The 27,590-nt window shown below is 43.4% G+C and overlaps 1 protein-coding gene across 2 annotated transcripts in view; it reads right to left on the minus strand.

The window, feature by feature from the left end:
- TOMM70 (translocase of outer mitochondrial membrane 70) overlaps nt 1-27,255 on the minus strand; it is a 56,473-nt gene extending 29,218 nt beyond the window's left edge. The window contains exons 1-5 of one of the 2 annotated variants that reach the window (XM_068099924.2): nt 26,995-27,255; nt 23,271-23,444; nt 22,882-23,008; nt 19,410-19,519; nt 4,762-4,865 (exon numbers count right to left, since the gene is read on the minus strand). In XM_068099924.2, coding sequence (XP_067956025.1) covers nt 4,762-4,865; nt 19,410-19,519; nt 22,882-23,008; nt 23,271-23,444; nt 26,995-27,195 — 716 coding nt within the window. In that variant the 5' untranslated portion in view covers nt 27,196-27,255. Of the gene's footprint in view, nt 1-4,761; nt 4,866-19,409; nt 19,520-22,881; nt 23,009-23,270; nt 23,445-26,982 lie in introns of both variants that reach the window. The other variant, XM_068099923.2, reaches the window with a different exon arrangement.
- Nucleotides 27,256-27,590: the final 335 nt, after the last annotated feature.

Raw genomic sequence — 27,590 nt, forward strand, 5'->3', positions numbered from 1 at the left:
TCCTCTTCCAGTTCCTCTTTCAATAATCTCCTATTCATGGCCCATATATGGTGGTTACCATTGCACACACCGCACAATACTATTTTGGTTTCTCCCTCTTTCCAAACATCATTTAGATTTTTGACAGTACCAATTCTGTGTCTCCATCTTTCCAAGCACCATTTAGACATTATTCACTTCTATATTGATTCCAACTCACCATGAATAACTGCTCTTATTTTAACAGTACTTCATGCACCGCACGCAACCATTTTAAGAACCACCGCACCTCACACAACCACAATCCAGAAGGGGAAGAGGAGCAGGAATCCTCTGTCTTTTTCAAGGCACTTCGTGGGAAAGACCGCTGGGCAGAAAAACCCGTCGGAGAAGAACAAAATGCTGCACATGGGAGCATGGGATTATCGACAGCGGAAGGAGTTGGTGCCTAGTGAGCACAGCAATAGGAACACGCTGTCGCAGGTCAAAGTAGGGATCAAAAGATCCCTACTTTTGATAACGTCACTTTTGATAACGTCACTAGATCAAAAGAGCTCTTTGAGGCCTTCAGAAAGAAGGTTATAGATGCCTACGAGTCTGGGAAGGGATTTGAAAAGATCTCCAAACAATTTGAAATCAATCATTCGACTGTTCGGAAGATCATCTACAAGTGGAGAAGATTCCAAACAACTGCCAACTTGTTCAGGCCAGGCCGCCCCAGCAAGTTCAGCCCGAGAGCAGACCGCAAGATGCTGACAGAAGTCTCTAAGAACCCCAGAATGTCATCACGGGACCTACAGGTAGCTCTTGCCACTGTTGATGTCAAAGTGCACGAGTCTACCATTAAAAAGAAGCTGCACAAACTTGATCGACATGGGAGGTGTACCAGGAGGAAAACTTTGCTGTCCAGAAAGAACATCAGGGCAAGACTAAAGTTTGCCAATGAGCACCTAGGCAAAGACCAGCACTTCTGGAACAATGTGCTCTGGACAGATGAGTCGAAGGTAGAGATATTTGGCCACAGTACCAGAAAACATGTTTGGCGAAAACCAAAGACAGCATTTGACCACAAGAACCTGATACCAACTGCAAAGCACGGTGGTGGAAATATTATGGTTTGGGGCAGCTTTGCTGCATCAGGGCCTAGGCAGCTCACCATCATAGAATCCACTGTGAATTCTTCATTTTACCAGAGGGTGCTTGAGGATAATGTGAGGCCATCTGTCGGAAAGTTGAAGCTCAACCGAAGGTGGACCTTGCAACATGACAATGACCCTAAACATACTAGTAAATCCACCAAGGAATGGCTGAAAAGAAAGAAATGGAGGGTTCTGGAATGGCCAAGTCAAAGCCCGGATCTAAATCCCATTGAGATGTTGTGGGGGGATTTGAAACGAGCTGTGCATGCAAGAAACCCCTCAAACATCGCACAGCTGAAAGAATTCTGCATGGAGGAGTGGACAAAAATTTCTCCCAGTCGATGTCAGAGACTGGTAGACAGTTATAAGAAATGCCTACTTGAGGTTGTTTCTGCCAAAGGGGACAATACCACCTATTAGAGCCAAGGCCAGTGATGGCACTTTCCCCAGGCCAAGTGTAACAGTGTGTGTGTGTGTGTGTGTGTGTGTGTGTGTGTGTGTGTGTGTGTGTGTGTGTGTGTGTGTGTGTGTGTGCTCCATTACAAGCCTTAGATCTTGTTAAAAAAAAGAAAAAAGGATGTACTTACTTTTTCCACAGAAGGAAATGGCATCTCTGTTAATTTTTTGTTGAATAAATTATTGCAAAGTCAATTTTTCATTGTTTTTTTGTTCAATTAGATCACCTTTATCTTTCGATAGTTTTTTTTTTGTTGTTGTTTTTTTTTGTTTTTTTTTGTATACAAGATCGAGGCTCGTGAAAGAGCGAACATTAATCACACAGAAAGACAAACCGACACATAAAACATATAACATCGGGAGCGGTAGACAAGATGGGGAGAGAGGGGGAAGGACACAAACACAACATTTGAGAGCAGGGACCGAGAGACATGGAGACATCGAAAGATCTGTGGGAAGGAGAGGGCTTTGGGGGGGGGGGCATGGGAAGGGGAGGTAGGAGAGGTATAAAACATATGGACACTGCCAGGACTTCCAGGAAAGAAGTTGGAATTTCAAACAAGGTGGATCTGGGGTGAATTAGTGGGGGTAGAAAAGATCAAGGTTTTGGATGGGGGAAGATAAGAGATGGTGGTGAACAGCTGTTTTAAAGACCTGGAGGGAGGAGTGGGATTGAAGGGAGTGTGGGAGTTTGTTCCAGAGGCGGGAGAAAAGAGGAATGAAAGAGTGAAGGTGAGCAGAGAGCCGAGATTTCGGCAGTTTAACCATCAGAAGGTTGCTGGCAGATCTTGTGCGACCTGTAGGAATATTTGGGGGACAGAGCACAGAGAGAGCTGGGGGAGCAAGGCCGGAGAGGAGTCGATAGAAGACAGAAAGACCACCTACCTGCCTGCGGTGAGTGAGTGAAAGGCCCTCAGAGATAGCTTCATCGATATGTCCTCGATATGTCCTCGAAACATCGATATGTTTAAATGAAGATTAAATATTGATATGTCCACATATGTTAAAAATATTTTAAAAACATTTCATGGGGTGTACTTACTTTTTCCACATGCAAAATTTGCATTCATGTTTATTTAAATTATACAATGGACTACAAAATGTAAATGTTTCATGATATTTGTTATATTATATCACCTTTATCTATCAATATTGTTGAAATGAAGATCAAATAGCTGTATGTTGAAATATGTTCAAAACTTTACATGGGGTGTGCTTACTTTTTCACGTGACTGTATATATCTAAACAGTGCGTATCAAAAAAAAGGTAATCTGAATTCAAGGGGTTAATATGCAAAAGTTATTTAGTTTGACAATTTACATGTGGTTTACCAATTATGAGGAGATCCTCAGGTTTCCATTGATGCCTTTTATGCATCATTGCTTTCACACATGACCGAGTACATGTTCATTGAAAATGACAAGTTCAAATCGCATTTTTACAAGTTTGGCTAATCGGTGCAAGACAGTTTGAAATGGACGTATTACTTGTCGACTGCCAAGTTGATTATGTAAAATTGTTAAGCTGGTCTGGTAATCGTCGGTTGCGTCATCCTTTGTTTAAGATGGGTATTTAAGATGGGCCTACAGTGTATGGGTTTCGAGACAGTCTGAGTCATTGAAAAGATGGTTCAACTTACGACTGAACAGCGGACATTCGTGGTTACAACCTTTCACCAAACTGGAAGTTTGCAGCGAACTCATGATGCGTTCAGGGAATGTTTCCCAGAACAGGAGCCTCCAGCAGCCAAAACCATCTGGGCGAATTTTAGAAAATACCAAGAGCATGGCACTAGCCTCAACCGCAACAAGGAGAATTCTGGTAGGAGGCGCACTGGGCGATTGGAAATGAACATTGCAGCAGTAAGGCAGCAAGTTTTGGAGCATCCTAGGGATACCAGCGCAAGACAAAATGGGACGGGATTGCCTTTGGCAACATTCAACCGAATCACAAGACTGGACCTCCACCAACATCCATATCGGATTCACATCCGGCATCAACTTACGCCAGGGAATTTTGCCAGGAGGCTGGTGCTTGCCAGATGGTTGATAGCACATTGTGAAGCAGATGTCAATTTCCTGTGGTATCTCGTTATCGGCGACGAAGCTGCTTTCGCCATGGACGGCAAGGTCAATACCCATAATGTTCTTGAATATCCACCGACAGGACAACCTCTGGAATTCAATTTTGACACCAACATGAATCGACAAAAGTGGCCTGTTTGGTTAGGACTTTGTGGAAGTGGTCAGGTGATCGGACCATTTTTCTTTCAAAGGAATGTCAATGGTAACAGGTATCTGCAGATGATAAATGATGAAGCTTTACCGCAGCTGGAGGAGAACTTTGAGCGACAGGTTCGTGGTGTCTCCGGATATCTCTGGTGGGCCCAAGACGGCTCCCCAGCACATCGTCTTATCGCTGTCCGAGATCGACTGAGGGAACTCTTTGGAGACCGAGTCATCGCCCTCAACCATGCAGTGGAATGGCCGCCAAGATCACCTGACCTCACACCATGTGATTATTTCCTTTGGGTGTATTTAAAGAACAAGGTGTTCGTAACTCCTCCCCGTGATCTTGACGAATTGCAGGGCTGTATTCGACATGAAGTGGATGCTTTGCGCAATGACCCGGCTATGGTGAGACAAGCAGTTCAGGGCATGCTCCGCCGCTGTGAGCTTTGTGTTGACAGGAGAGGTGGACATGTTGAAGGTGTGGGTGCATAAAGGCCAATCATTCCTGAGAAAAGTTCACATCTGACGTTTATTTTGCACCAATTATCCTGATTTGCATCGATTAGCCAAACTTGTAAAAATGCGATTTGAACTTGTCATTTTCAATGAACATGTACTCGGTCATGTGTGACAGCAATGATGCATGGAAGGTATCAATGGAAAGCTGAGGATCTCCTCTTAATTAGTAAACCACATGTAAGTTGTCAAAATTAATAAGCTTTGCATATTAACCCCTTGAATTTGGATTACCTTTTTTTTGATATGCACTGTATATATGTATGTATATATATATATATATATATATATACATACATACATATATATATATATATATATATATATATATATATATATATATATATATATATATATATATATATATATATATATATATATATATATATATATCTTGGGGTTACGTTTTTCACAAACAATTCCTTGTTAAAACACTCACCTATCATCTGTGTCAGAGAGATCCACGTCACCAATCCCATCTTCTACAAATGAAGAAAAGTAGGAGCGTATGAATTGTGTTGAGGGAAGTACAGACTTACGATTCTGCAAAAGAAAACACATGTATATATGTATTTTAAAATAGGTGGATTTGTTGCAAAACAATATTTAAAACACCTTCAAATACAGATGATGGGAGAGGTAATGATGCAGCATGTTTTATGCAAAAGGAATGGTCCAAACTCGTTCTATTTGCATCCTTCATTTGGCTTTTTACATCGTCTGACTGAAGATGCATCTTCTTTTTATTTTTTGTTTGCACCACTTCAGAAGATCCCAAAATTGGTCATTTAAGCATACAGTAGGTTCACATAACTGGTACTCAGGTAGGCTATACATGTGTGGTGTAAAAAACGAAATCAGCACTTCAAAAGATGCTAAGAAAGCTCAAAAGTGTATTACCACAACAGAGGCTTTTTGTTGGAAGGTTTTCTTGGCTCGTGTACGTAAGATTCTTCCTCGATAATTATGATATACTACTGCGATTTCAAAATTTAAATGTACAAAATGAAGTTGATAAATTATGACATTCCAAGTTATTTATAGGTTAAAATTAACCAATGGGTATAATTAACCTATGAATTAAAAAAAAAAAAAGTTCTCCAGAGAACGCATGAGAAAAGAGGAAGAAGAGGTTCAGGAGCTTCCGGAACAAAAAATAGCAGCTTGTGAGTGTCTCATCTGGAGCGGACGTTCTGAGAGAGCGCTTACAGAGGATGAAGACGCATACAAAGCTGAAAGGCAAAGTTGGCGCTTGGGAAAGTAGACGAGCGCACTCGAAGCTGACAAAAGGGAATTGGCATGTGGAAAATAAGCACTGTTTCTTGGCGCTCAATCCGCGATGAATGTTCCAACAAGTTCTGGTTGTGGAAAGCGCAGTTTGGGAGAAACACGTTTGGCTCGCCGGCGTCTCTACTTTCAGCAGACCGTGTCTAAGTGGCCGTGTGAGTAAGGTTTATTTTCAATCTCGTCACCTCTTACTTTACATGTTTAGACTGCCAGCTGTTAACTTGCTGGCTAAATATGGCACTAGTTTTACTGCTATAAAGGTAGTTGTAAGCTTAAATGATCATGCAAATGTCTGTTGACATAATTAACTATTTTTATTTGTCTGATTTCAGGGTTTGTGGTTCCAGTCAAAATGTCAAAAAAGCAATGTACATCGAGTGACTGAGTGATGTTCCACTTCTGAAGAAAGTTCATAGGCCGACAATCGGATTCGAAGAAAGGAACATTTGCTGAAAAATGGCTTAAAGAAGTTCCATGGCTGGAAACCAACACAGAATGCACAGGTGTGATGTAGTCTCTGCTGTCCTCACCCAAACATTGCAGACAAAACAAGCATCTACTACACCAGTGCAAGAAACTTCAAAGCGGCTGGAGTAAATTTTGGAAGTGCATATCATAGTGATACAGGGTAAGCATGGATTATTCACACCATAGCACATGTGATTAATTCAGCATTGCAAAAAAAAGCTGAAATCAGCCGAATTCTGGGGTCTGCTTTTTGACGGATCAGGAGACATTACCAAACCACAGCAAGAAATTGTGTGCATTGTGAGTGTGTCAAACAAAGGGAAAAATTATTCTGACTTCCTTGGTGTTATTATGCTCAGAGCAGATTGCTCAGCCCAGGATATTGTGAATGTCATTGTGAACCTTAACGTTTTGGGAGTGGGGGATGATTTGAGAAAACTAGTCTCGGTACACTCAGATGGGGCCACAGTGAATGTTGGTGTGTACAACGGAGTAGTACCAAAATTACATGGAATCTTTGAAATAGGAAATTCCCGTGTTCACACTCTGTGCATTTCACACACACTTGAAAATTGCTCAAAATCAGCTTTTTCAGTTTTTCACAATGTCCACAGTTTTGGCAACCAAATGCTCAGTTCTATGCATCTGAAATATGAAGCCACCGTTTAAACTGATTCAGATGCTGTTTTGAGAGAATGGATGCGTTTAAAGCAAGCAGGAAAACGTCTTGCAGCCTCTTCTGTGTATGATTTGATGAACATTTTGAATACCAGCAATGGAAACACCTTCTTAAACGTTCACAAGCTTTTGCTGTTCTCTTACGCTGCCATTACGCAGTGCTGCTTGTGAACGGGGCTTTTCACAAGTCGATGTGATAAACAGCAAGTACAGGTCTTGGCTATCAGCTTCTCACCTTTCTGCCCGAATGCACATTCATATGTGTAAGGCGACGACGGAAACATTCGACCTTAAGGCTCGCAAGAGATCTCGCGAGATCTTGTCAGGGCGGTCACGGTTTTTCGAAGCTGTTCCACGATCTTCACGCACGCTCGAAGTTAAGTAATTGTTCACAATTGTATTTTTGTCGAAACTGTATTTATCTTACGTGTGTGTACCTACAGTGTGTCCCTCGGAAGATTCTCGATGTTAATCTTTCATACCTGTATAAAATAGTCGAGTATTTCGTGCCGCGCGGCCTAGTTGTTGAAGCTTCCGACCTTGAGACTTGGTTCTCTCCGGGGATCCAAAGTGAAGTTACTTTTCCATTCGTGTGTTTGTCAAATTTCAACTCGTTATTTTATCGTCTATGCGTTATTGTTTGTTTATAGTTAGTTTTGGTTTGAATTTCCTGTAACTCGTAATTAATTAATCATGTTCTGTCCCTGAGGCTACCCCCGTTGGTGGTTGTTAACTTAAGTTCCCTACTTCGTGTTTTGCTTGGTTCTTAGATTTTTCCCTTCTACCCCGAACATAATACTCTTTGTCTAACGTTTTAAATCCCCACCCCACCCACCCCCCCCCCTCTCCAAAAAACCCCCCAAAAATTTTATTTTCCTTTCTCCACGTGTGCTGTTTTCTCATCATGTACTTCTGTCCACGAGTGCTGTTCGCCCCGCCCCCATTATCTCCTTGCCATCCACCCTTTGCCCTGTTCACGTGACTCGTGGTGGTCCCTCTCGGCCCTCTCCCCGTTGGTATTTTGTGAATATAAGATTGTTCTTCACAGTTCTGTTTAAATATTATTTCAATATGTTTAAACTTTCCCCTGCAGTGTTTTATTCAGTGGTGTATTACAACACGCTGTTTTTCTTCCTATTTTTTTCAATTTCCTCTCCAACTCACTCCACTTCAAAAAAAATAAATTCAATCTCTTATACTTCTCCTCACTACATGTTCTAAATTTACATTCATTCCATCCCTCCTCCATCATTCTTAATCGGATTGCTAACTTGAAAATCACAATAAACCCAATTTGTTATCAATGTTCGTCTTTCATTAATCATCCACTTTCTAAACTCCCCTCTTGCCCCTCCCCTACAAAACACCCCCCCCCCTTGCCCCGACACTCCTAAACTCCCCCCTTGCCCCTCCACTCCAAAACTCCCCCCTTTCCCCTCCCCTCCGAAACTCCCCCCTCACCCCTCCCCTTCAAAACACCCCCCCAACCCCTCCCCTTCAAATCTCCCCCCATACTATTCCTCTCCAATTCTCCCTCCTTCCCCCTCCTCCTCCTCAAAGCTGCCTCCTCCCCACTTCGTCTCCCTTCTATCTCATACCTCCACCTCCCCCAACCTTCTATTTTCCTCTGCCCCCCCCTCAAACAACCCCTCACTGTGCCTCATCCCATCACCATCAAACCTTTCGTCCTCCTCATCCTTCCCTTTCTTGTAACTCTTCTGTAATCTCTGACACACTATCAACTGCTCTCCCAACCTCCCCCTCTCATCCTTCATCTTACCCTACCCCTGCCCTGTCCTGTACCCGATGCTCCCCCTTACTCTTCATTAACAGTATGAACCTCAAACTTAACGTCTCAAACTTAAAATTAACGGTATGAACCTGACTGATCTCTCCATACAGGTTGCTTCTGACAATCCAGATTTGATCTGCTTAACAGAAACTTTCCTCCTTCAAGATGTCTCTGATTCCTTAATATCTCTTCCTGGTTACTCTCTCCTCCGGTATGATAGACCTGAGCCTCGTCCTGGTGGTGGGGTTGCTATCCTTATCAAAAACTCTCTTCCTCACTCTCCTTGCACTGCCCTCTCTCCACCTCATCCCCAGGAGTACCTCAGGCTACGGCTTCCTCTCCGCTCCCACCTTCTGTTCATATGTGTTCTGTACCGTCCTCCAAATAGTGATGACTCCATTTACATTTCACTGTCTGACAACATGTACCAACTTCTATCCACTCATCCCAACTCTCTCTTCCTCAGATGTGGTGACTTCAACTGTCATCATGCCAGCTGGCTGGGTGTGGGTTCCTCTCTCACCAGTCATGGCACCTCAGCAAAGGAATTCTGTGACTCACTGGGATTGACACAAGCTGTCAATTTCCCGACCCGGATCTCAGCCAATGGAGTATCTTCTCTTCTAGACTTGGTTATGACATACTTCCCTGCAAATGTCTGCTGCTCTTCTTCTGCTCCAATCGGTTCTTTTGATCATGTGCTTGTTAAAGTGGACATCTCTCTGGCCATTCTCAGAGAGCCTCCTCAGCGTCGACGAATCTGGCATTTCACTCAGGCCAACTGGCACGGTCTTCAAGCAGCCATCAATCATCTGGACTGGTCTCCCATCTCCACTGCCTCTGACATCAATTCTTCCTGGGAATTCTTCCAAAGCAAAATGCTCTCTCATGCACAGATTTATCCCATCTCGTCTTCAGTTGTCTTACCCTTCCTCTCGTCCATGGTACACTGAATCTTGTGGTGAGGCAGTTGCCCTGAAACAACTTGCCTTTGCCTCTTGGAAGGCAAATCCAACTGAAGGCAATCTCAGTTCCTTCCACCAAGCTCGGAACAAGTGTGTGTCCACCCTCAGGAGAGCCAGGAAACAATATCTCTCCGTTCTCAAGACCGAACTCTCTTATCTGTCTCCTTCTTCCAAATCCTGGTGGCGTCTGGTCAAATCTGTTTCTGGTGTTTGTTCCCCCTCCATCCACTCCCTCACCTTAAACGGCTGCACAGCTGACTCCGCACGTGACAAAGCCGAATGCCTCAACTCTGTGTTTGCCTCAAAATCTTGTGTCCCAAACCCATCTCTCTCTGTTCCCACCTTACCCAGTCGAACCCAACTGCTCCTGGACTCTGTGACCTTCTCTCCTGACAAGGTGGAGGAGTTTTTGTCAAACCTCGACTCTGATTCTGCAACTGGACCAGACGGCATCAGCCCACAGGTCCTAAAATCCTGCTCTGCCGCTCTATCTCACCCTCTCTCTGTTCTTTTCACCCTGTCTATTGCTCAAGGTCATCTGCCAGCATCTTATCAGCAAGGTCATGGAATCCATCATTGCTTCTGATATCAAATCCTTCCTCTTCTCCAATGGCTTGATCTCCGATATAATCAATTTGGATTCAGACCAGGTCATTCTACTCTGGACATGCTGCTTCTGCTGTCTCAACAATGGATGGAGGTCCTCAATGCCAAACAGGAAATCAGAGCTGTCTCCCTTGACATATCACATGCCTTCGATACGGTCTGGCACCCAGCTCTTCTCACCAAACTCTCCTCCTATGGTATCCATGGAAATCTCCACGCATGGCTTGCGGACTTCCTCTCTGGTCATAGTCAACGTGTGGCCCTGAATGGATTTCTCTCATCTCCCCTTCCTGTTCAGGCTGGAGTTCCCCAAGGCAGTGTTCTGGGCCCTGTGCTTTTTCTGGTCTTTATCAATGATCTCTCAGACTCTCTGGAAAATCCTCTCTATCTCTTTGCTGATGACTCCACTCTCTGCCGCTCCATTCCTCTTCCCTCAGATTGGCAGTCTGCAGCCTCCTCACTCTCTGAAGACCTGGACAAAATCACAGACTGGTCAAACAAGTGGGACATGTCTTTCAATCCTGACAAATCTCACACTCTTACTATGTCTCTCCGAAAAGACAGACTGGACAACCCTCACATCTACTTTCTCAACAATCCTCTCCAAAAATCACATACAATCACATTGTCGCTCAAGCTTTTGGGTCTCACTATCTGCCATGATCTTTCTTGGGAAAACCACATTTCCAAGCTGGCCTCCAAAGCCAGTCGCCGACTGGGCATCCTCCGTCGTGCGAAGTCCTTCCTCGACACACCTGAGCTCCTCACTACATACAAGGCTTTCATCCGCAGCTCAATGGAACACTGTTCTCCCCTATGGGCCGGTGCTCCTGCCTCACACCTAGCTCGGCTTCACGCTGTTGAAACCAAAGCTTTCAGAATCATTGGAATCTCCCGCGATGAAGCCTCTCCAAGGGCCTTTCACTCACTCACCGCAGGCAGGTAGGTGGTCTTTCTGTCTTCCACCGACTCCTCTCCGGCCTTGCTCACCCAGCTCTCTCTGTGCTTTGTCCCCCAAATATTCCTACAGGTCGCACAAGATCTGCCAGCAACCCTCTGATCGTTAAGCTGCTGAAATCTAGGCTCTCTGCTCACCTTCACTCTTTCATTCCTCTTTTCTCCCACCTCTGGAACAAACTCCCACACTCCCTTCAATCCCACTCCTCCCTCCAGGTCTTTAAAACAGCTGTTCACCACCATCTCTTATCTTCCCCCATCCAAAACCTTGATCTTTTCTACCCCCGCTACTTCACCCCAGATCCACTTTGTTTGAAATTCCAACTTCTTTCCTGGAAGTCCTTGCAATGTCCATATGTTTATATCTCTCCCCCCCCTCCCCTTCGCATGCCTCCCCCCCCCCCCCCCCCCACAAAGCCCTCTCCCTCGCACAGATCTCTCGACGTCCCTGCTCTCAAATGTTCTGTTTGTGTCCTTCCCCCTCTCTCCCCATCTTGTCTATCGCTCCCCATGTTATATGTTTTATGTGTCGGTTTGTCTTTCTGTGTGATTAATGTTAGCTCTTTCACGAGCCTCGATCTTGTATTAAAAAAAAAAAAAAAAAAAAAAATAGAACTATGGATGCAGTAACAGCACATCACAGGCCAAATGAGATTTCCAAGAAGGATGACCATAGCATAGCAAGCACATCACCCAATTGTTTGAGCTGACTGAGGAGGAGGAAGAGCTAAATAGCGAGCTGGATGAAGATGAATACTTTTCTCGAGTACCAAACTATTTCTGCTGGTACTCATTGGAAAACCTAACCCTGGTGTTGGGCTAGCGGCTAGGGTGCCGGCTTAGGATCCTAGGATCCTGGGTTCGAATCCCGGTCGATCGCTGAATTAACGCCAGGGGGGGTTGACTCAGCCTGTCATCCTTCCGAGGTCGGCAAATTGAGTACCAGTTCACTGGTAATTCCCTGCTTGTCGTAAAAGGCGGCAAAAAGGGTTGGCGTCAGGAAGGGCATCCGGCCGTAAAACATCGCTTCAAAAGGGGGACCAAAAAACAACAACAACCACGGTTCCCGAAAAAGGCCAACCCCCGCTTTGCGGGGAAAAATGGCCTCTAAAGGTGGTTATTTTATATATATTTATACTCATTGGAAAACCTAATAATAATAAAAAATTGTGTGAACCCTTGCATATAAGCATCCCAGAAAGGGGCTAAGGACAGAGGGATTATTTTGGGGAGGTGGGGAGAAATGCACCAGGCTGTGCATATTATTTATTTAAAATTTTCATTTAAAATAAATATGCACCGATTGGCCAACCATTTTTTAAATCATTATGAAATATATGTATATATATATATATATTTATATATATATACATTATGTTATATATATATTTATATATATATTTATATATTGTATATATTTCTATATATATACAATAAATATATATATTTATATATATTTATTTTCATCATTATGAAAAAAAAAAATATATATATATATATATATATATACAGTGAACCCTCGTTTATCGCGGGGGTTACGTTCCAGAACCCCCCGCGATAAACGAAAATCCGCGAAGTAGCGACCATTTTTTTTTTTTTTTTATATATATATTTTAAAGCATTATGAACTCCCCACACTCTTATTAACCTTTCCCATACTCTTATAAACACTTCCTATACTCTTAAACACTTTTTACACTCTTAAACATACGTAATTTTAACAACATATAAAATTCTAATGGGTACTCACCATTGAAGATACTGTAGCTACCCATGGGTTCCCCAAGCAAGACCAGCATCAGAATCTCCTTGCTCCAGCCGGTGACGTCACCGGCGGGGATTCCCGGCGCGAGAGTGGCTGGTCACGTGACCGCTAAAGCGTGCCGCGCTTTGCGGGTATAATCAGCTACACCTGTTGATCACGTGACCACCGATTCACCGAAGCACGCCACGCTTGAGAGGCGTGGCTTTCGGTTTCTGGTTGTGCTTTATAATGCAGCCCGATAAATGGGCTTTTCAGTGTTCCCGAGTTGGTTTTGAGAATAAATATCTTCTCGGACGAGTTTGTGTCTTGCCCGTCATTTCGTCCGTATCAAGCAAGAGCCCCGGCTCTTCAATACTACAACTTGCGTGATGAAGATGATGATGAATTAGCTGTGCAGTACTGATGACGATGAAGGTGATGACGATGATGAATGTACTGGCGTTTTCCATACGCACGACTCTTTGTCTACCCTTCTACTGTACACTATGTACAGTATTTTATTTCTTGTAATATGTTTTAAATACTGTATTTTTCTTATTTCTTTACGTTTTTTAATTTTTTAGGCTAGAAAATGCTTATTTTACCACAAAAATATTTAAAATAATAGTATATAAAAATACATTTATACCGCAAAATCCCGCGATATAGCGAAAAATCCGCGATATAATTTTACATATACTAGCGAGAAAAAACCGCGATGTACCGAATCCGCGAAAAGTGAACCGCGATATAGCGAGGGATGACTGTATATATATATATATATATATATATATACTAGACGACCCATGACCCGTTGGGTCAGTCAGTTTGAATAGATATGAGAATAGAACTAAAGCGAACGCTGGACATCATCAGGGAGATTATTTGGGCCAGCAAGCCATAAGGCTCACCTCTCCAGCGTTCTAAATCACTTATCTGTGACACGTGATTTCGGCCCTTATCTCCGATCACGTTTTTTTTTTTTAGAAAAAACACGCGACCCGTGGACTACCACGATTTTGTTGTCAGAGGACACTTCTGATGACGATGTTCTTTGTCGACGATCCCCATTTACATAAACTCGCACGTTCTCTTTCCTCTTCCCTCGACTGAGCGCCACATACAGCTGACCATGCTGGAAGACCGGTTTCTCCAGGTAGACCAGCACATTCTCCATAGTTTGCCCTTGCGCCTTATGGATCGTCATTGCGAAGCAGGATTGTATGGGGAACTGGCAGCGCTGCAAAGGGATATCCTCAGCTTCCGACAGATTTAGTCGGATCCGAGGGAGCATTACAGTTTCGCCTTCAAACGTTGAACTTATGATCCTCGCAACTATAATATTTCGAAGCATGTCCTCAACAATCATGCGCGTCCCATTGCAAAGTTTCGGAGGGTCCAAGTTCCGCATCAAAATGATAGGGGATCCTTTTTTGAGCTCGAGGTTGTGCGGCGGCAATCCCGAGACTTCAACGGAATCTAGGAATTCCGTTGGGAAGTGCGTCGCATCAGTACCCTCAGTCACACTGTTGAACGCAGCATACTCCTTGCTAGCACCAGGGAACCTTGTGATGCATCTTGAATTGATGTTTCGCATCATATCGTTGAGGGCCACTAATATAGACCTTGCTGAAAAAACCTCCATCGGATTGGCGAATGATGGATATATGGTATCGATGCACTCATCGAGCCCACTCGCTGTCAGCAGTATATCCTCTGGCAAATCTATCTCATCATCCGCATTTTTCTCGATTCTATCCTCGCCGATGTCGAGCAAAAATCTTGAAAACTGCCCACTTCCGTCGGTCAGTCGCATATTAGTTCTCAAGTGAAACATTCCAAAGCTCTGCCATAAGTAGGACTTCTTTATGCACGCATTCTCAACGTCAGCATCACACCCTCTTTTCACCACGGGCAGAAGTTGACGGAAATCACCACAGCATATCGTCAAGATCCCTCCAAAAGGCTCGTCTTTGTCACATACATCATGCAACGTGCGATCCACAGCCTCGAAACTCTCTCCTGATCATAGGACACTCATCCCACACGATGAGTTTTGTACTTCGAAAGAGGTCTGCGATAGTGTAATTTTTATCGATGTTGCATACGCCATCTTCCCTCGGTGTCAGAGGGATTTGGAACCTTGAGTGCACTGTTCTTCCACCAGGCATGAGGGTAGCAGCTATGCCAGATGAGGCCACCGCAAGGGCAACTTCTCCACTCGCTCTCACTTTAGAGAGAATCAGGTTAATAAGAAACGTCTTCCCTGTGCCTCCAGGCGCGTCAATGAAAATCATTGATGACTGATTCGTGCGGATGCAACCGCACGCAAAGTCATAGACAACTCTCTGCTCATCATTGAGCAGAAGCTGCCTTTCGTCTACGATTCGCTGTTGTTCCTCCGTGTCGTATTGGAGTTCTCTCAGTAGGTGAATGTTGGCAATCCCTTCATGACGAAGAACAGTCATTGGAGTCGGCAAGTGAAAATGTGCAACAGTTCTGTTCAACAATTGCAGTTTCTGCTGCAAATACGATAGAGCCAAGTCATGATGGCGCTCGTTGATGGCAATATTGGGATCATTTGCAGATCGTCGATGAGCTAGAAGATAATCTTCAGCCATTGCGTCCTTGAAACGTTCCCATAGATCCAATGGATTGTCGACTTCACTTTGTGTGAGGAGCACAACGAACAAATCCCTCATGGGTCTGGGAAGGCGTGTCCTCTCAGCATCCTCCAGAGTCTCGCGCCAGACAGCGTCTCCTGGCAGCAAACCCATTTCTCTGCAAGCGTCTTTGAATGTGGGTAGAATGACATTATCACACGTTCTCAGGACTTCGAACGAAGTCGGCCCTCTCACGTGGTGGAGGAGTAGTCGGAAATAGTACAGGTCACCAGTACGCGGCGAAACAGTGTAAACTCGTCCCAATATGTCATCCTCAAACATTCCAGGGTTGCCCTCCACCGGTCTGCCCTGTTTTCTTCGTTGCCATCTCTTCTTGGTCCATGTATAGAATCTAGGAACATCCACGTCCAACAGTGTCTTAGCGAAATGGTCACATCTGCAAAGATCCATAAACTCTGTCAACGTGGTTTTGGCCATATTGGGATTATTTCTTTGTTCACGAACGTTCCCAGCAAAAAATACCTGTTGTTCATTTGGCAGATGTACTCCTAAACGGATAACGGCCGGCTTCCTGTCATGGACTGAGAATCCAAGAATGGAGGCAACAGCCTCTGAAGGTCCAATGTATCTACCCGTCAAGTACTCCGTTATCTCGTCGTTTGTGCGCAGTGCATACGTAGCTTGATCGCTACCTTTCATGGCATACTTAATAACATACTTGATCGACTTTATAGAGCAGCATATTTCAACGTTGATGTGGCAATCAAACGTTTTCAGGAGATAGAGATTATGGGGAACAACCCACTGATTTGTAACAGGTCGTCGTTGCCTCCCTTCTTGGTGCCCTTCAAATCCTCCCATTTCTGGGGATCTTCTTCTATATATGGGGTACGAATCGTCTCCGCACCGTGTGTACGGAGCATATGACCGCGGGTATCTGTGTCTGCATGCCCCATTCTTCCAGCATTCAGTTGCTGTGGAACAATATGGACCATGGATCATGTGCTTCAACACCAGTCTGTGTCCCTCTGGATCTTCATCGGGATCTGGTATTTCAGCTTGTACAAATCGATCATAGTCTTGTGGTCTCGGCTTTGAAGCTTCATCGAGCCACAGCAAACAGTGTATGTGAGGGAGACCTCGCTTTTGGTACTCCACACACACAACGTGAGCGATACAGTTCCCGAAGAAGCCTTCTGATCCAGTGAGGTATTTAATGAACACCGTTTTCTTCAACTCGAACACTCTCGCAATGAGATCCGGTCTGTCGTTCTCACTTTGGTGAGGAAACAGGTTATTGGAGATTTCAGGCCACTTTGGATTACACGTCATAGTGATGAAGTAGGTCGCGTTACCATATTTTCTTACGTACATCATGGCATCTTGACATCGCTCCATCATATACCTCGGCCCCCCTACAAATGTCGATGACAGTAGTACGCGGCGTCCGATGTTGGACAAATCGTCATTGTCATTGAGAGCATCAGTGAAGCCACTGTATGTAGCAGACCTCAGCGATGCCTGGTTCAGTCTTATCAACGCCAATCTTGTGCCTTCCATTTTGGCTGCCATATCAACAAGATACTGCTGGAACAGACGCCCCCCTCTGAGGAGGTAGTTGAACTCATCCTCGTGGTTCATTATTCGGTAGGAGTAGTATTTCATGGCAGTCAATCTCCTGCCATTGGTCATGTTCATTTCGGGCTGCCATCCGTCATCTCCGAATGGGAAGAAGAGAACATACTGGAGTGCGTCGTAAGAACGGTGCAACTCAGAAATACTTTGCAGCGCTCCTCCTCTTGCTTTCAATACAATGTGACGCGCTGTAGCTTGAGGATCGACAGTATTCTTCACAACGACACCCACTTCATCAGCGATTTGACCATTGAACCTCCTCTCATGTTCACCAGCTGGTCTCCTGTTGGGATCAATAAGAACGAACGCCTCTGGCAAATTGCCTATTTCCTCGCGTGCCATGCGGAACGAGTGAACGTAAGGATTCACTTGTCTCAGCACGGTCTCTAATGCTCCAACTACATCACGGTGAATACCAGCATTGGTGAGTAACCGCATCCTCAACTGTACGCTGTCATGTGGATCTAAGAAATAAATTTGGAGGAATTTCGGTTGTTCATCCGCATTTGGCAAGAAGGAACCGATACGATGATGTATTTGACCCTGAATTATGACTGATGGGCTCCATGCACCATGCCGAGGAGAAACTTGGCTTCCTCCAAATGATGTCATTTGAAATAGACAGTTGTATTGTCTGATGTTCCTGCGGAATTCGTTCGCTGTGGGTCCATCGCCGGCAAACAGATTGTGTAATTGATGGGGTAAAGGTCCCAGATTTCCCAAGGACACCTTTCCATTCATGCAGCAAAAATGAGCTGTTTCACCTTGGAAAAGAAGCGCTCTACAATGTGGACAAATCTTGTCCATCGCACCGACGTCAGCAGAAGTGAAATTTCTTGCATTCTGCGCGTTTCTCTGCCTTGTCTCAAGAACTTCCCTTATCCTATCTCTTTCTCGCTGCTCCTGAAGACGCTGTGCCGTCTCCTCTGCAGATTCCGCATCTCTCCTCATACGATCTCTTTCTTGCTGCTCTTGATGGCGCTGTGACGTCTCCTCTGCAGATTCCGCATCCCTTCGCAAGCTGACTCTCTCTCGTTCCTCCTGAAGACGCTGCGCTCTCACCTCCTCCGTCTCAGCACTCCTTCTCATCCTTGCCCTTTGTCTTTGCAGCTGAAGGCGCTGTGACCTTTGCTCAGGCGTTTCAGCATGTCGTCTCTTCCTTTGGCTTTCTCGTTGCTGCTGAAGACGTCGTGATCTCCCATCATCTGTTTCAGCACCCCTCGGAGATACTGCTTCCGCACGAGAACTTGAAGGAATGTTGCTATTCGCGTCCATAGACGTGAGGTGTGATTCGTTGTCCGCGTCCGTAGCGCCGTCGGAGGGTTGATACGACATTCTTCCTGCAAATAGTATTGTTTTTGTGCTATCGTTTTGCCGATCATCAAATGACAAATAAATTACATTGTGACAATTAAAGATTTCAAATAAACCTATTGAAAGTGTATGCGCATATAAATAATTTTTAAAAATCGAAGAAATATCTCTCGGTAATTTCCTGAAACATTTTACTTCCGGGTAATAATGTTGAATGAAATAACGAAGATATATACTGTATGCCTGTTATTTTAGGCGGTGTATTTTCGTATATCAACGTGGCGCGATTTTTAAAATATATCTCTGCAATTTCCCGTGTGTGCGTGAATGTTCTCAATTATTTCTTTTACCGAGTCTAAAACCATCGATAAAAATGAAATCAGATGGAAGCGGTAATAATAAAAAAAATCGAAGAAATATCTCTCGGTAATTTCCTGAAACATATTTTTGCCGATCATCAAATGACAAATAAATTACATTGTGAAAATTAAAGATTTCAAATAAACCTATTTAAAGTGTATGCGCATATAAATAATTTTAAAAATCGAAGAAATATCTCTCGGTAATTTCCTGAAACATATTTTACTTCCGGGTAATAATGTTGATTGAAATAACGAAGATATATACTGTATGCCTGTTATTTTAGGCGGTGTATTTTCGTATATCAACGTGGCGCGATTTTCTTCCCGTTTTTTTTCAACCGAGTCTAAAACTATGTTAGCGACTGTGAAAAATGAAACGATATATCGAATTTGATTTGAAATAAAGCTGGGAGAGAGAGCAAGACACCACGGTCCTACAAAACAGGCCTCAAAGCTATGCGAGTTAATAAAATGGTGGATATTACTACTCTCTCAAAGGGGTAAGCCACGCCCCCGGACCGATCGAATGTTACACACAAACACGCAAGATTTCAATTTTATAATTATATAGATATATATATTTACATATACTGTATATGTAAATGTTTGTTTGTTTTTTGCTTTTTTATTTATAATCGACCTCAAACCTTTTTACCTTGAAGGTTTCTCGTGCCTTCTCCCATCCCATTTCTTTCAGGATACGATCAGCGGTAAGCATGCTGTTCTGGTTCGTAAATCCCTGGAGTATGCAAACAGCCGTAATGTCTGTAACAAGCAGAAAAACACAATATTTCAAATAACCACATTTTTTTCCATGTCGGAATACAGAAAGGCTCGAGGAAGAGATAAAAGTGTGTAAAATCATACCAAAACAAGTACAGATACAAAGTACACCACCCCCATGCCAAATAAATAAATATCCTCCAGTGCAGCATTGCCGGGGCGTCTTTGTCACCGGCAATACCGCCATGCAGTTCATAGAGACTATTGAGTGAGAAAGGTGTGCAATAAGTGATTGGTTAATTGCATAATTAAAATCAATAAATGATCATCATAAAATATTTTCTTAATCAATTGGCTAATAGCATACCTAAACCACTTGTGCTTCATCCAAAGCTGTAACTTTTTGAAAATTAATTAAATAAGTCATTAATTGAAAAAATGAAATAATTAATTGATAAATCAATAAAAAATTAATCGATTAATTGATAAATGAATAAATCAAAAATATGCCTTATAGCCACTGTCGTGTCCAAATATCAGCTTCCTAGCTCAAATGGTGCTTGAGATATTGCCCAGATGAGAAAGAAAATAAATAAATAATAATCAAAAAAATTAAACAATTAATCAATCAGCTAATAGAATACATAAACCACCACCATTTCATCCGAATCTGTAACTTAATTTTTTTTTTTTAATTCAATCATTAATCGAATAATTAAATAATTGATCGATTAATCAATAAATCAGAAATAGCCTTTACAGCCAAATCACTTGGTCATTGGCATGTCCAAATATCAGCTTCCTAAATCAAAAGGTGACCGAGATAATGCCCAGAAGAGAAAGGAAATAAATAAGTACTTAATTAATCGATAATAATAAAGTAACTAATCAATTAATCAAAAAAACAAAAGATAATGTTTTTGACAAAGTATTTACTCACTATTGTGCCGAAATTTCAGCTTCCTAGCTCAAAGGATGGCTGAGATATCGCCCGGACAAACAAACAAACCAACAAACAAGAGAGAATACAAGAAAACAAACAACCAGAGTGAACACCGAGTACTCCCTTTCAGCGTGCGTCATTGCCGAGCCCCCTTCGGTGCCCGGCAATGACGATATGCAGTGCCTGGAGATGGCATAGGAAAGGAGCGGTGTCCAAGAAGTACAGATACATTCAAAGTACACCACGCCCATGCCAAGTAATTAAATATCCTCCAGCGCGGCATTGCCGGGGCGCCTATGGCACCTGGCAATACCGCCGTGCAGCTCATAGAGACTGTATTTGGAGGGAAAGGTGCACAATAATTGATTGATTAATTGCATAATTAAAATCAATAAAAGTTTGTCATGAAATATTTTCTTTAACAATTGGCTAATAGCATAACTAAACCACCAGTGCTTCATCTGAAGATGGAACTTTTAGAAATTTAATTAAATAAGTCACTAATAAAAAAATTAAATAATCAATTAATCAAAAACTAATTGATCGATTCATTGATTAATCAATAAATCAAAAATACCATTTACAGCCAAATCATTTGGTCATTGTCAAGTCCAAATATCAGCTTCCGAGTTCAAAAGGTGCCTGAGATATTGCCCAGATGAGAAAGAAAATAAATAAATGATTAATAATGAAAATAAATAAATAATAATCATAAAAAAAATTAAATAATTAATCAATAAATTGGCTAATAGAACACATAAACCACCACCATTTCATCAGAATCTGTAACTAAAAAAAAAAAAATTCAGTCATTAATCGAATAATTAAATAATTAATCGATTAATTGATTAATCAATAAATCAAAAATAGCCTTTACAGCCAAATCACTGGGTCATTGGCATGTCCAAATATCAGCTTCCCAACTCAAAAGGTGCCTGAGATAATGTCCAGAAGAGAAAGGAAATATATAAGTACTTAATTAATCGATAATAATTAAGTAACTAATCAATTAATTGATTCATCAAAAAACAAAAAATAATGTTTTTGACAAAGTACTTCCTCACTATTGTGCCCAAATTTCAGCTTCCTAGCTCAAATGATGGCTGAGATATCACCCGGACAAACAAACAAACAACCAGAGTGAAAACTGATTACTCCCTTTCAGCGTGCGCCATTGCCGAGCCCCCTTCGGTGTCCAGAAATGACGTTATGCAGCGCCTGGAGATGGCATAGGAAAGGAGCGGTGTACAACAAACAAACAACGGGAGTGAAAACTGAGTACTCCCTTTCAGCGCGCGTCAATTACCCGGGCCCCCTTCGGTGCCCGGAAATGACGTTATGCAGCGCCTGGAGATGGCATAGGAAAGGAGCGGTGTACAACAAACAAACAACCGGAGTGAAAACTGAGTACTCCCTTTCAGTGCGCGTCATTGCCGGGCCCCCTTCGGTGTCCGGCAATGACGTTATGCAGCGCCTGGAGATGGCATGGGAAAGGTGCGGTGTACAACAAACAAACAAACAAACAAACAAACAAACAAACAACCGGAGTGAAAACCGAGTACTCCCTTTCAGTGCGCGTCATCGTGGGGCCCTCTTCGGTGCCCGGAAATGATGTCATGCAGTGCCTGGAGATGGCATAGGAAAGGAGCGGTGTACAATACGCAATTTGGTGTCTGTCTGTCTGACCGTGATACATTTGGTCGTTACTTATCCAATCTCAACCAAACTTGACAAGAGGACTAAGGGTTAACGATTGAGGTTGTATCTACTTCATTTGCCCCTCTCCCCAAGGGGTTTTTCCTCCTTGGATAAATGCCGTGTTAACGTGAATAAATAGCTAAATATTGTGGTGTATTGTGGGACAAGCCTACCAGAAGTAAAAAACAAACAATTATAAACCACAAACACACATGTTTACCTTTTTAAACAATCGCTACTGCTGTTTAACACTAAACAGAAAGAAATCTGGAAGAATTCCGACATCTTTGAGGCATTCTATGCTTATCGCGTCCACCACAGACTAACGGACCAGAGCCTGGATCTGCTGTAATCTATATACCCCAAAGAAGATAACATGACCCTTCCTGCCGCTCCCATAGGGAGTGGGTGTCCTTGTACAAAGATAATCACAAATTGGGTAGCAAACAAGGTTAGCCACTTGATTTTAAAGTATTCTTTAAAAAAATAAAATTGAAAGACCACAGTCAGATACGAGTCAAAAATGTTCCCCATTGAGCTGTCAGAGAAACAACTGCACCACCCAGCAAGTAGTGCTATCCACAGCCATGTGCCACATCCGAAAAAGAATGACGATGACAATGACGATGACAATGCAGTTTCTCCCGATTAACGTGTGCACAATTCGGATTACAACTGCTTCACATCCTCTCAAGCTGTCCATTCCCACAGATAATACCCGAAGAAGACGACGTGTGCACATACAAGGCAACAAGAGTCTCACCCTCCAGTGCAGCGGTTTTGTTTCCAAGCTGCTCGTTCGCCCGAGTCCGGCGTGCTAGTGCCTTCACGTATTTGGGATTCAGCTCCACAGCTCGTGAACAATCATGTAGTACAGCTTCCCACTTTCCCTGGGAAGGAGCAAGCGTACTCTATACACTTCCCAAGCTATTAAGCTTGCATCCTGCTCAATACAAAAGACCATCACAGGTGAAGTAATCAAACAAATAAATAAATCCCTCCACTTTTGCCACACTACACCCCTCCCCCTTTTTCTTTTCCCACCATACCTCAAGTGTGATTGGACAGTTCACACTGGAGGTATGGTGGGAAAATAAAAAACAACAAGGGGAAAAGGGAAAAATAAAACACGATAAGGAATAAATAAATTACCAGTTTTTCCTGTGCAGCAGCGCGGTTCTGAAAGCAAGTCGCTAATTCGGGTGACCTGTCACTTGGGCAGAGAGCCAGCGCTTGTGTGTAGCATTCTACTGCCTCAGTGTACTTTTCAGCACGAAACAGATCATTCCCGCTGTTTTTAGCAGCCTGGCAAGACTCCACGGATGGCTGTAACAATAGAGCACACAAGGTACAAAGACTGTACAAAGGATATGTTAACTGCATAGATCTTGCTGAAATCAAGTAGAACAGATACAAATGGGATGAAATTATGTAACAGGTCAAAGGCGGAGATACAACACAGACACGGTGGACCAAAAAGCCTTTTCCTGTGCCAAAGGCTGCCCGAAATTCCTGCATCAGTTCCTCTAAGGTGCATTCTGTGTGGCATCGGAATCGTACTCCACAGAACATCGGAAATCTAAGCTGTCAAATGTATTATATTGCTTGCTCTTTTGCAAGACCACACATTTGATTCATAAAGGACCCCTTGAGTTAGATATATCCATTGGATTTTGTTTAGTTAGATTTCCTCTCCTCTCATATCAGTGGACAGGGAAATGTGTTGCGTTTGCATAGCAGGTTCGAAACCCCCTTTGTAACTCTTATTTTTGTCTCTCTTCCCATCTCTCAATCTCTCTCCTTCCCCACACCTCTTTATGGCACGACGCACCCATACAGACAAACACCATGCTTTACAAAACACGTTACGCGGCGCCTGCATTATAGCGCCCGAGTGCCACTCGATCCTGCGTGGCGCTTGAAACAAAGTGCTTGGGTGCCATTCGGTCCTGTGTGGTGCCTGCACTGAACAGCCAAAGAGAACAACCTGGCAATGATCAGGAAGCTGGAAGGGGAGCTGCCCAGTCATCAGACCATGCCAAAAAGCTTTATAAAGTGTGGGTCACACAGCAAGCAATGTCGTACACCTCCAGGGAGCACAGAGAGCCGAAGGAGTCCTCCAAGAACCAGCCGAGCGAGCACAAGCCGAGGCGCAGATGGGCTCTGGAGCGAGTGGTCGAACTAGCTACGATGCTCTTTACCTGAATGTTCCGGCAATTACACACTGATTTACACCATCATTCTCTTGCTTTCCCTACTTCTATTCATTCACTTGGAACGCACAAAGAGTTATCAACGATATCCATTTGACTCGCTCAGAGCAAGGGTACTGACATGCATTCACGATTCCCTATATTCATTATGAAGCATTCACAGCATTACATCACCACCCTCTCTCTCTCTTCATTCCTCCCTCCCTTCTTTTTCTCGGTGAGACCACGTAAGCCCGCAGGCTTGCATCGGGTGAGCGAGGGGTTGCCAACAGCCCCACCCTTCTGTATCTCTCTGTCTGTCTGTCAACCTTATTGCCACACTTCCCAGAATGAATGAGGCACCTATGTCTGTAGATTCGTGATAAGGATTGTCTAAGGGGCTTGCGTGCTAGTTGCTAAGACCATTATTTTGTGAACTGCATTCCTGTAAATATGTGCTTTTGTTTAACAAGACCTTACATTTGCAACTTGCACGAGTGTCTCTTCCTCCGTTGGTCAGACATAGTATGCAAATAGTAGATGGGAGCTTTCCCCCCGCTGATCATCTACGGTTATAGACTAGCAGACGTCCCTCGATTCTGCTCGGCCATACTTGATCTATATAGGAGCGGGCGCCGAGAGTACGGTTCCCTAACTGGTGGCGGGGGAGTTAACTTACTGGAAAGGTAATGCGGGAATTGGACGTGAGGACCCTACCTAAGTTAATCGGCTCATAGTGTTTGTGGTTGCTTAGCAACCCGTTGTGCCATGGAGTTATCTGCGGCTAGTTGGCTTCAGAGTCAAAGGTCAGGTCTGAGAGAAAGAAGCCACTCGTGACGCAACTGGTAAACCCACAACAATATACTCAACCCATAATCTGGCCAACACTACTGAACACAATATGAATACCTTCCTTGATATGAACCACCTTTTCTTTACAAAATTAATACACGGAATCAGAATAGCTGCTGCACAGCACACGAGCATGCATTTACTACGCAGGAACTATCATGTACTATGTTGAACAGTGGTTCACGAACGATACACTACATTGGATTTCCTGAGGGGTGGTCCATATCGATACCATAGTTGTACATGGAAATGACTCTGTGTTCAGTACAAATTAACAAGAGACCCAATCAAGACCCCTGTAGTTGGCATCCATTTCATGGATCTTTGATGGCACAAATACTACGAATTGCTGCGTCTTCCGGTGATAGGATGCACCGCACATCCTCCAATTATTCCCACCTTCTAGTGAGGGAGGGGGTGAGTTCTCATCCCAAGTCTTTTACGAACCAACTGCCTAGGCCTGACCATCAATTGAATGCAACTTGGGCAGGGATTTGCAACTTGTTCAGGGTGCTGGCTATATCTCCCCTGCTCTTCAGGAAGGACACCGTAGGATATTTAACGTCCACAAACTAGTACTGGAAGATGGGACACTAGGCTGAAGACCCATTCGAGCAAGGGACGGCACACTTTGTGATGCAACGTCCTGCGTACGATACACCAATACTCTTCTCCAAATAAGGTGCAGAGACCTCCAAGAAGTATTATCACAATATGACAACTCACGGACAGGCTGGGAATCGAACTCTGGGAATGAATACAGAATAAAATTGCTAACTATACTGTCATGGCCATAATGTGTAGTTTAAAAATAGTGTTCCATCATTTTTGAACAGACCACGTGACGAATCAGCTTGCTCTGTTATAACCGTGGGGAGGCTGACATGGATGAGAGGCGTTGAGGTAATCTTTCAATAGGACATTCAATGCGTTTCCCAATCAGCCCATTAACAGATTTTGTCGCAGGTTGTGACCAGAGTGTGGTCATTCTCCGGCACCGAAGGTGGATGCAGGTTATGTTTTAATCCCCACCTGTTTGTTTGTGAACAGGATATCTCAAGAAGTTGTAGATAGATTTGAACGACATTTGGTGGAGAAATAGGGTATGTGTCAAGGACGAAATGATTCGATTTTTGTGAAGATCCGGATCCGGATCCGACAATTTTTTTGTTTTTTAAAGTGATTCTTCACCGGAGAATGGAGATGGAGCTAAAAACAATATATAGCATGATATCTCAAAAAGTTATGGACGGATTCCGACAAAACTTGGTGGAAGAGTTCGTTAGGCGACAATAACAATCCGATTAGCTTTTGCTTCAGGTCCGAATCCAGATCCGACCCATCAGTATCAGAATCCAGATCCGATCTAATGGAGACCATTGAACGGTAAAATTATTTCTTACTTTACCGGTAAAAAATTATTTCTTATTTGGCCGGTAAAACCATTTCATTGGTTAATCCAGTAACGTCACGTCCAGTAAATGGCGGCGAGTACTAGTAGTAGTAGCGGTGCTCGCTTGTGCTGAAAGTTCGGATTTAATAGACTGTCCACGCATAGATGCAACATCCAAATGGAGTTCAGAGCAAAGCGTATTATTACGAAACGATATTAGCCATTCATGAAAGGTGTGATAAAATAACAATGACCGGCTAAACACGAGGAACAAGGTGAATACAGTACGTACAGTGAGTGCCACTAGCTTCATCTGTTTAAACGAAATACGCGCGATTATTCTTTATATTAAAACAACGTGACATCAACGTTTGTCCATCCTTGGTTATAAAACCGAGAACAATACCCTCGCCGACTGTTCATTTACCTCAGCGCTCACCTGCAGTAAACTGTCAGCCCCAGCTCCATTGGATTTGTGTGGGAGTGTAGAGGCGGGGCCGCCATCGGGGTCTCGGCGCTTAGAGGGCAAACCGTGACACCTCCGATACCTCCACAACAGGTAGGCAGTCGAACCAACTGCCAAGGTAACGCCGACCGCAGCAGCGATCCGCAAACGTGTCGACCCACTATCTCCAGCCATCTTGCCAAACTGACAGATCTCTTAACGTTCTTCTTCTTCTTCTTCACTCTGTTATCCTGTAGTTGTTGTTGGTTATTTTCGTATAAAAATGTTGTTTTATGAGTTAAAGTATTAAATTGTTCTTTATTATGACGAAGAGCATCAAATAGTATTTATTGTGAGGAAATGTATGAAAATGTTTTTACGTTGAGAGGATCGAATTAACAGATTCGATCCTCTCAACGAACAACACAAGTCGTAGTCGTAGAGGCGTAGCAAAGGGTAGAAAATATCAGGACGAAAAGGGTAGAAATATCTCACTTGGATTGTCCTGGTTGTGGATGTGGTGGTGGTGGTGGGAAGAAGGTGGTGGTGGTGGGGAAGAAGGTGGTGGTGGTGGGGAAGAAGAAGAGGAG

Source organism: Myxine glutinosa, chromosome 13 (genome assembly GCF_964187855.1).
Source record: "Myxine glutinosa chromosome 13, kmMyxGlut1.1, whole genome shotgun sequence".
NCBI lineage: Eukaryota > Metazoa > Chordata > Myxini > Myxiniformes > Myxinidae > Myxine > Myxine glutinosa.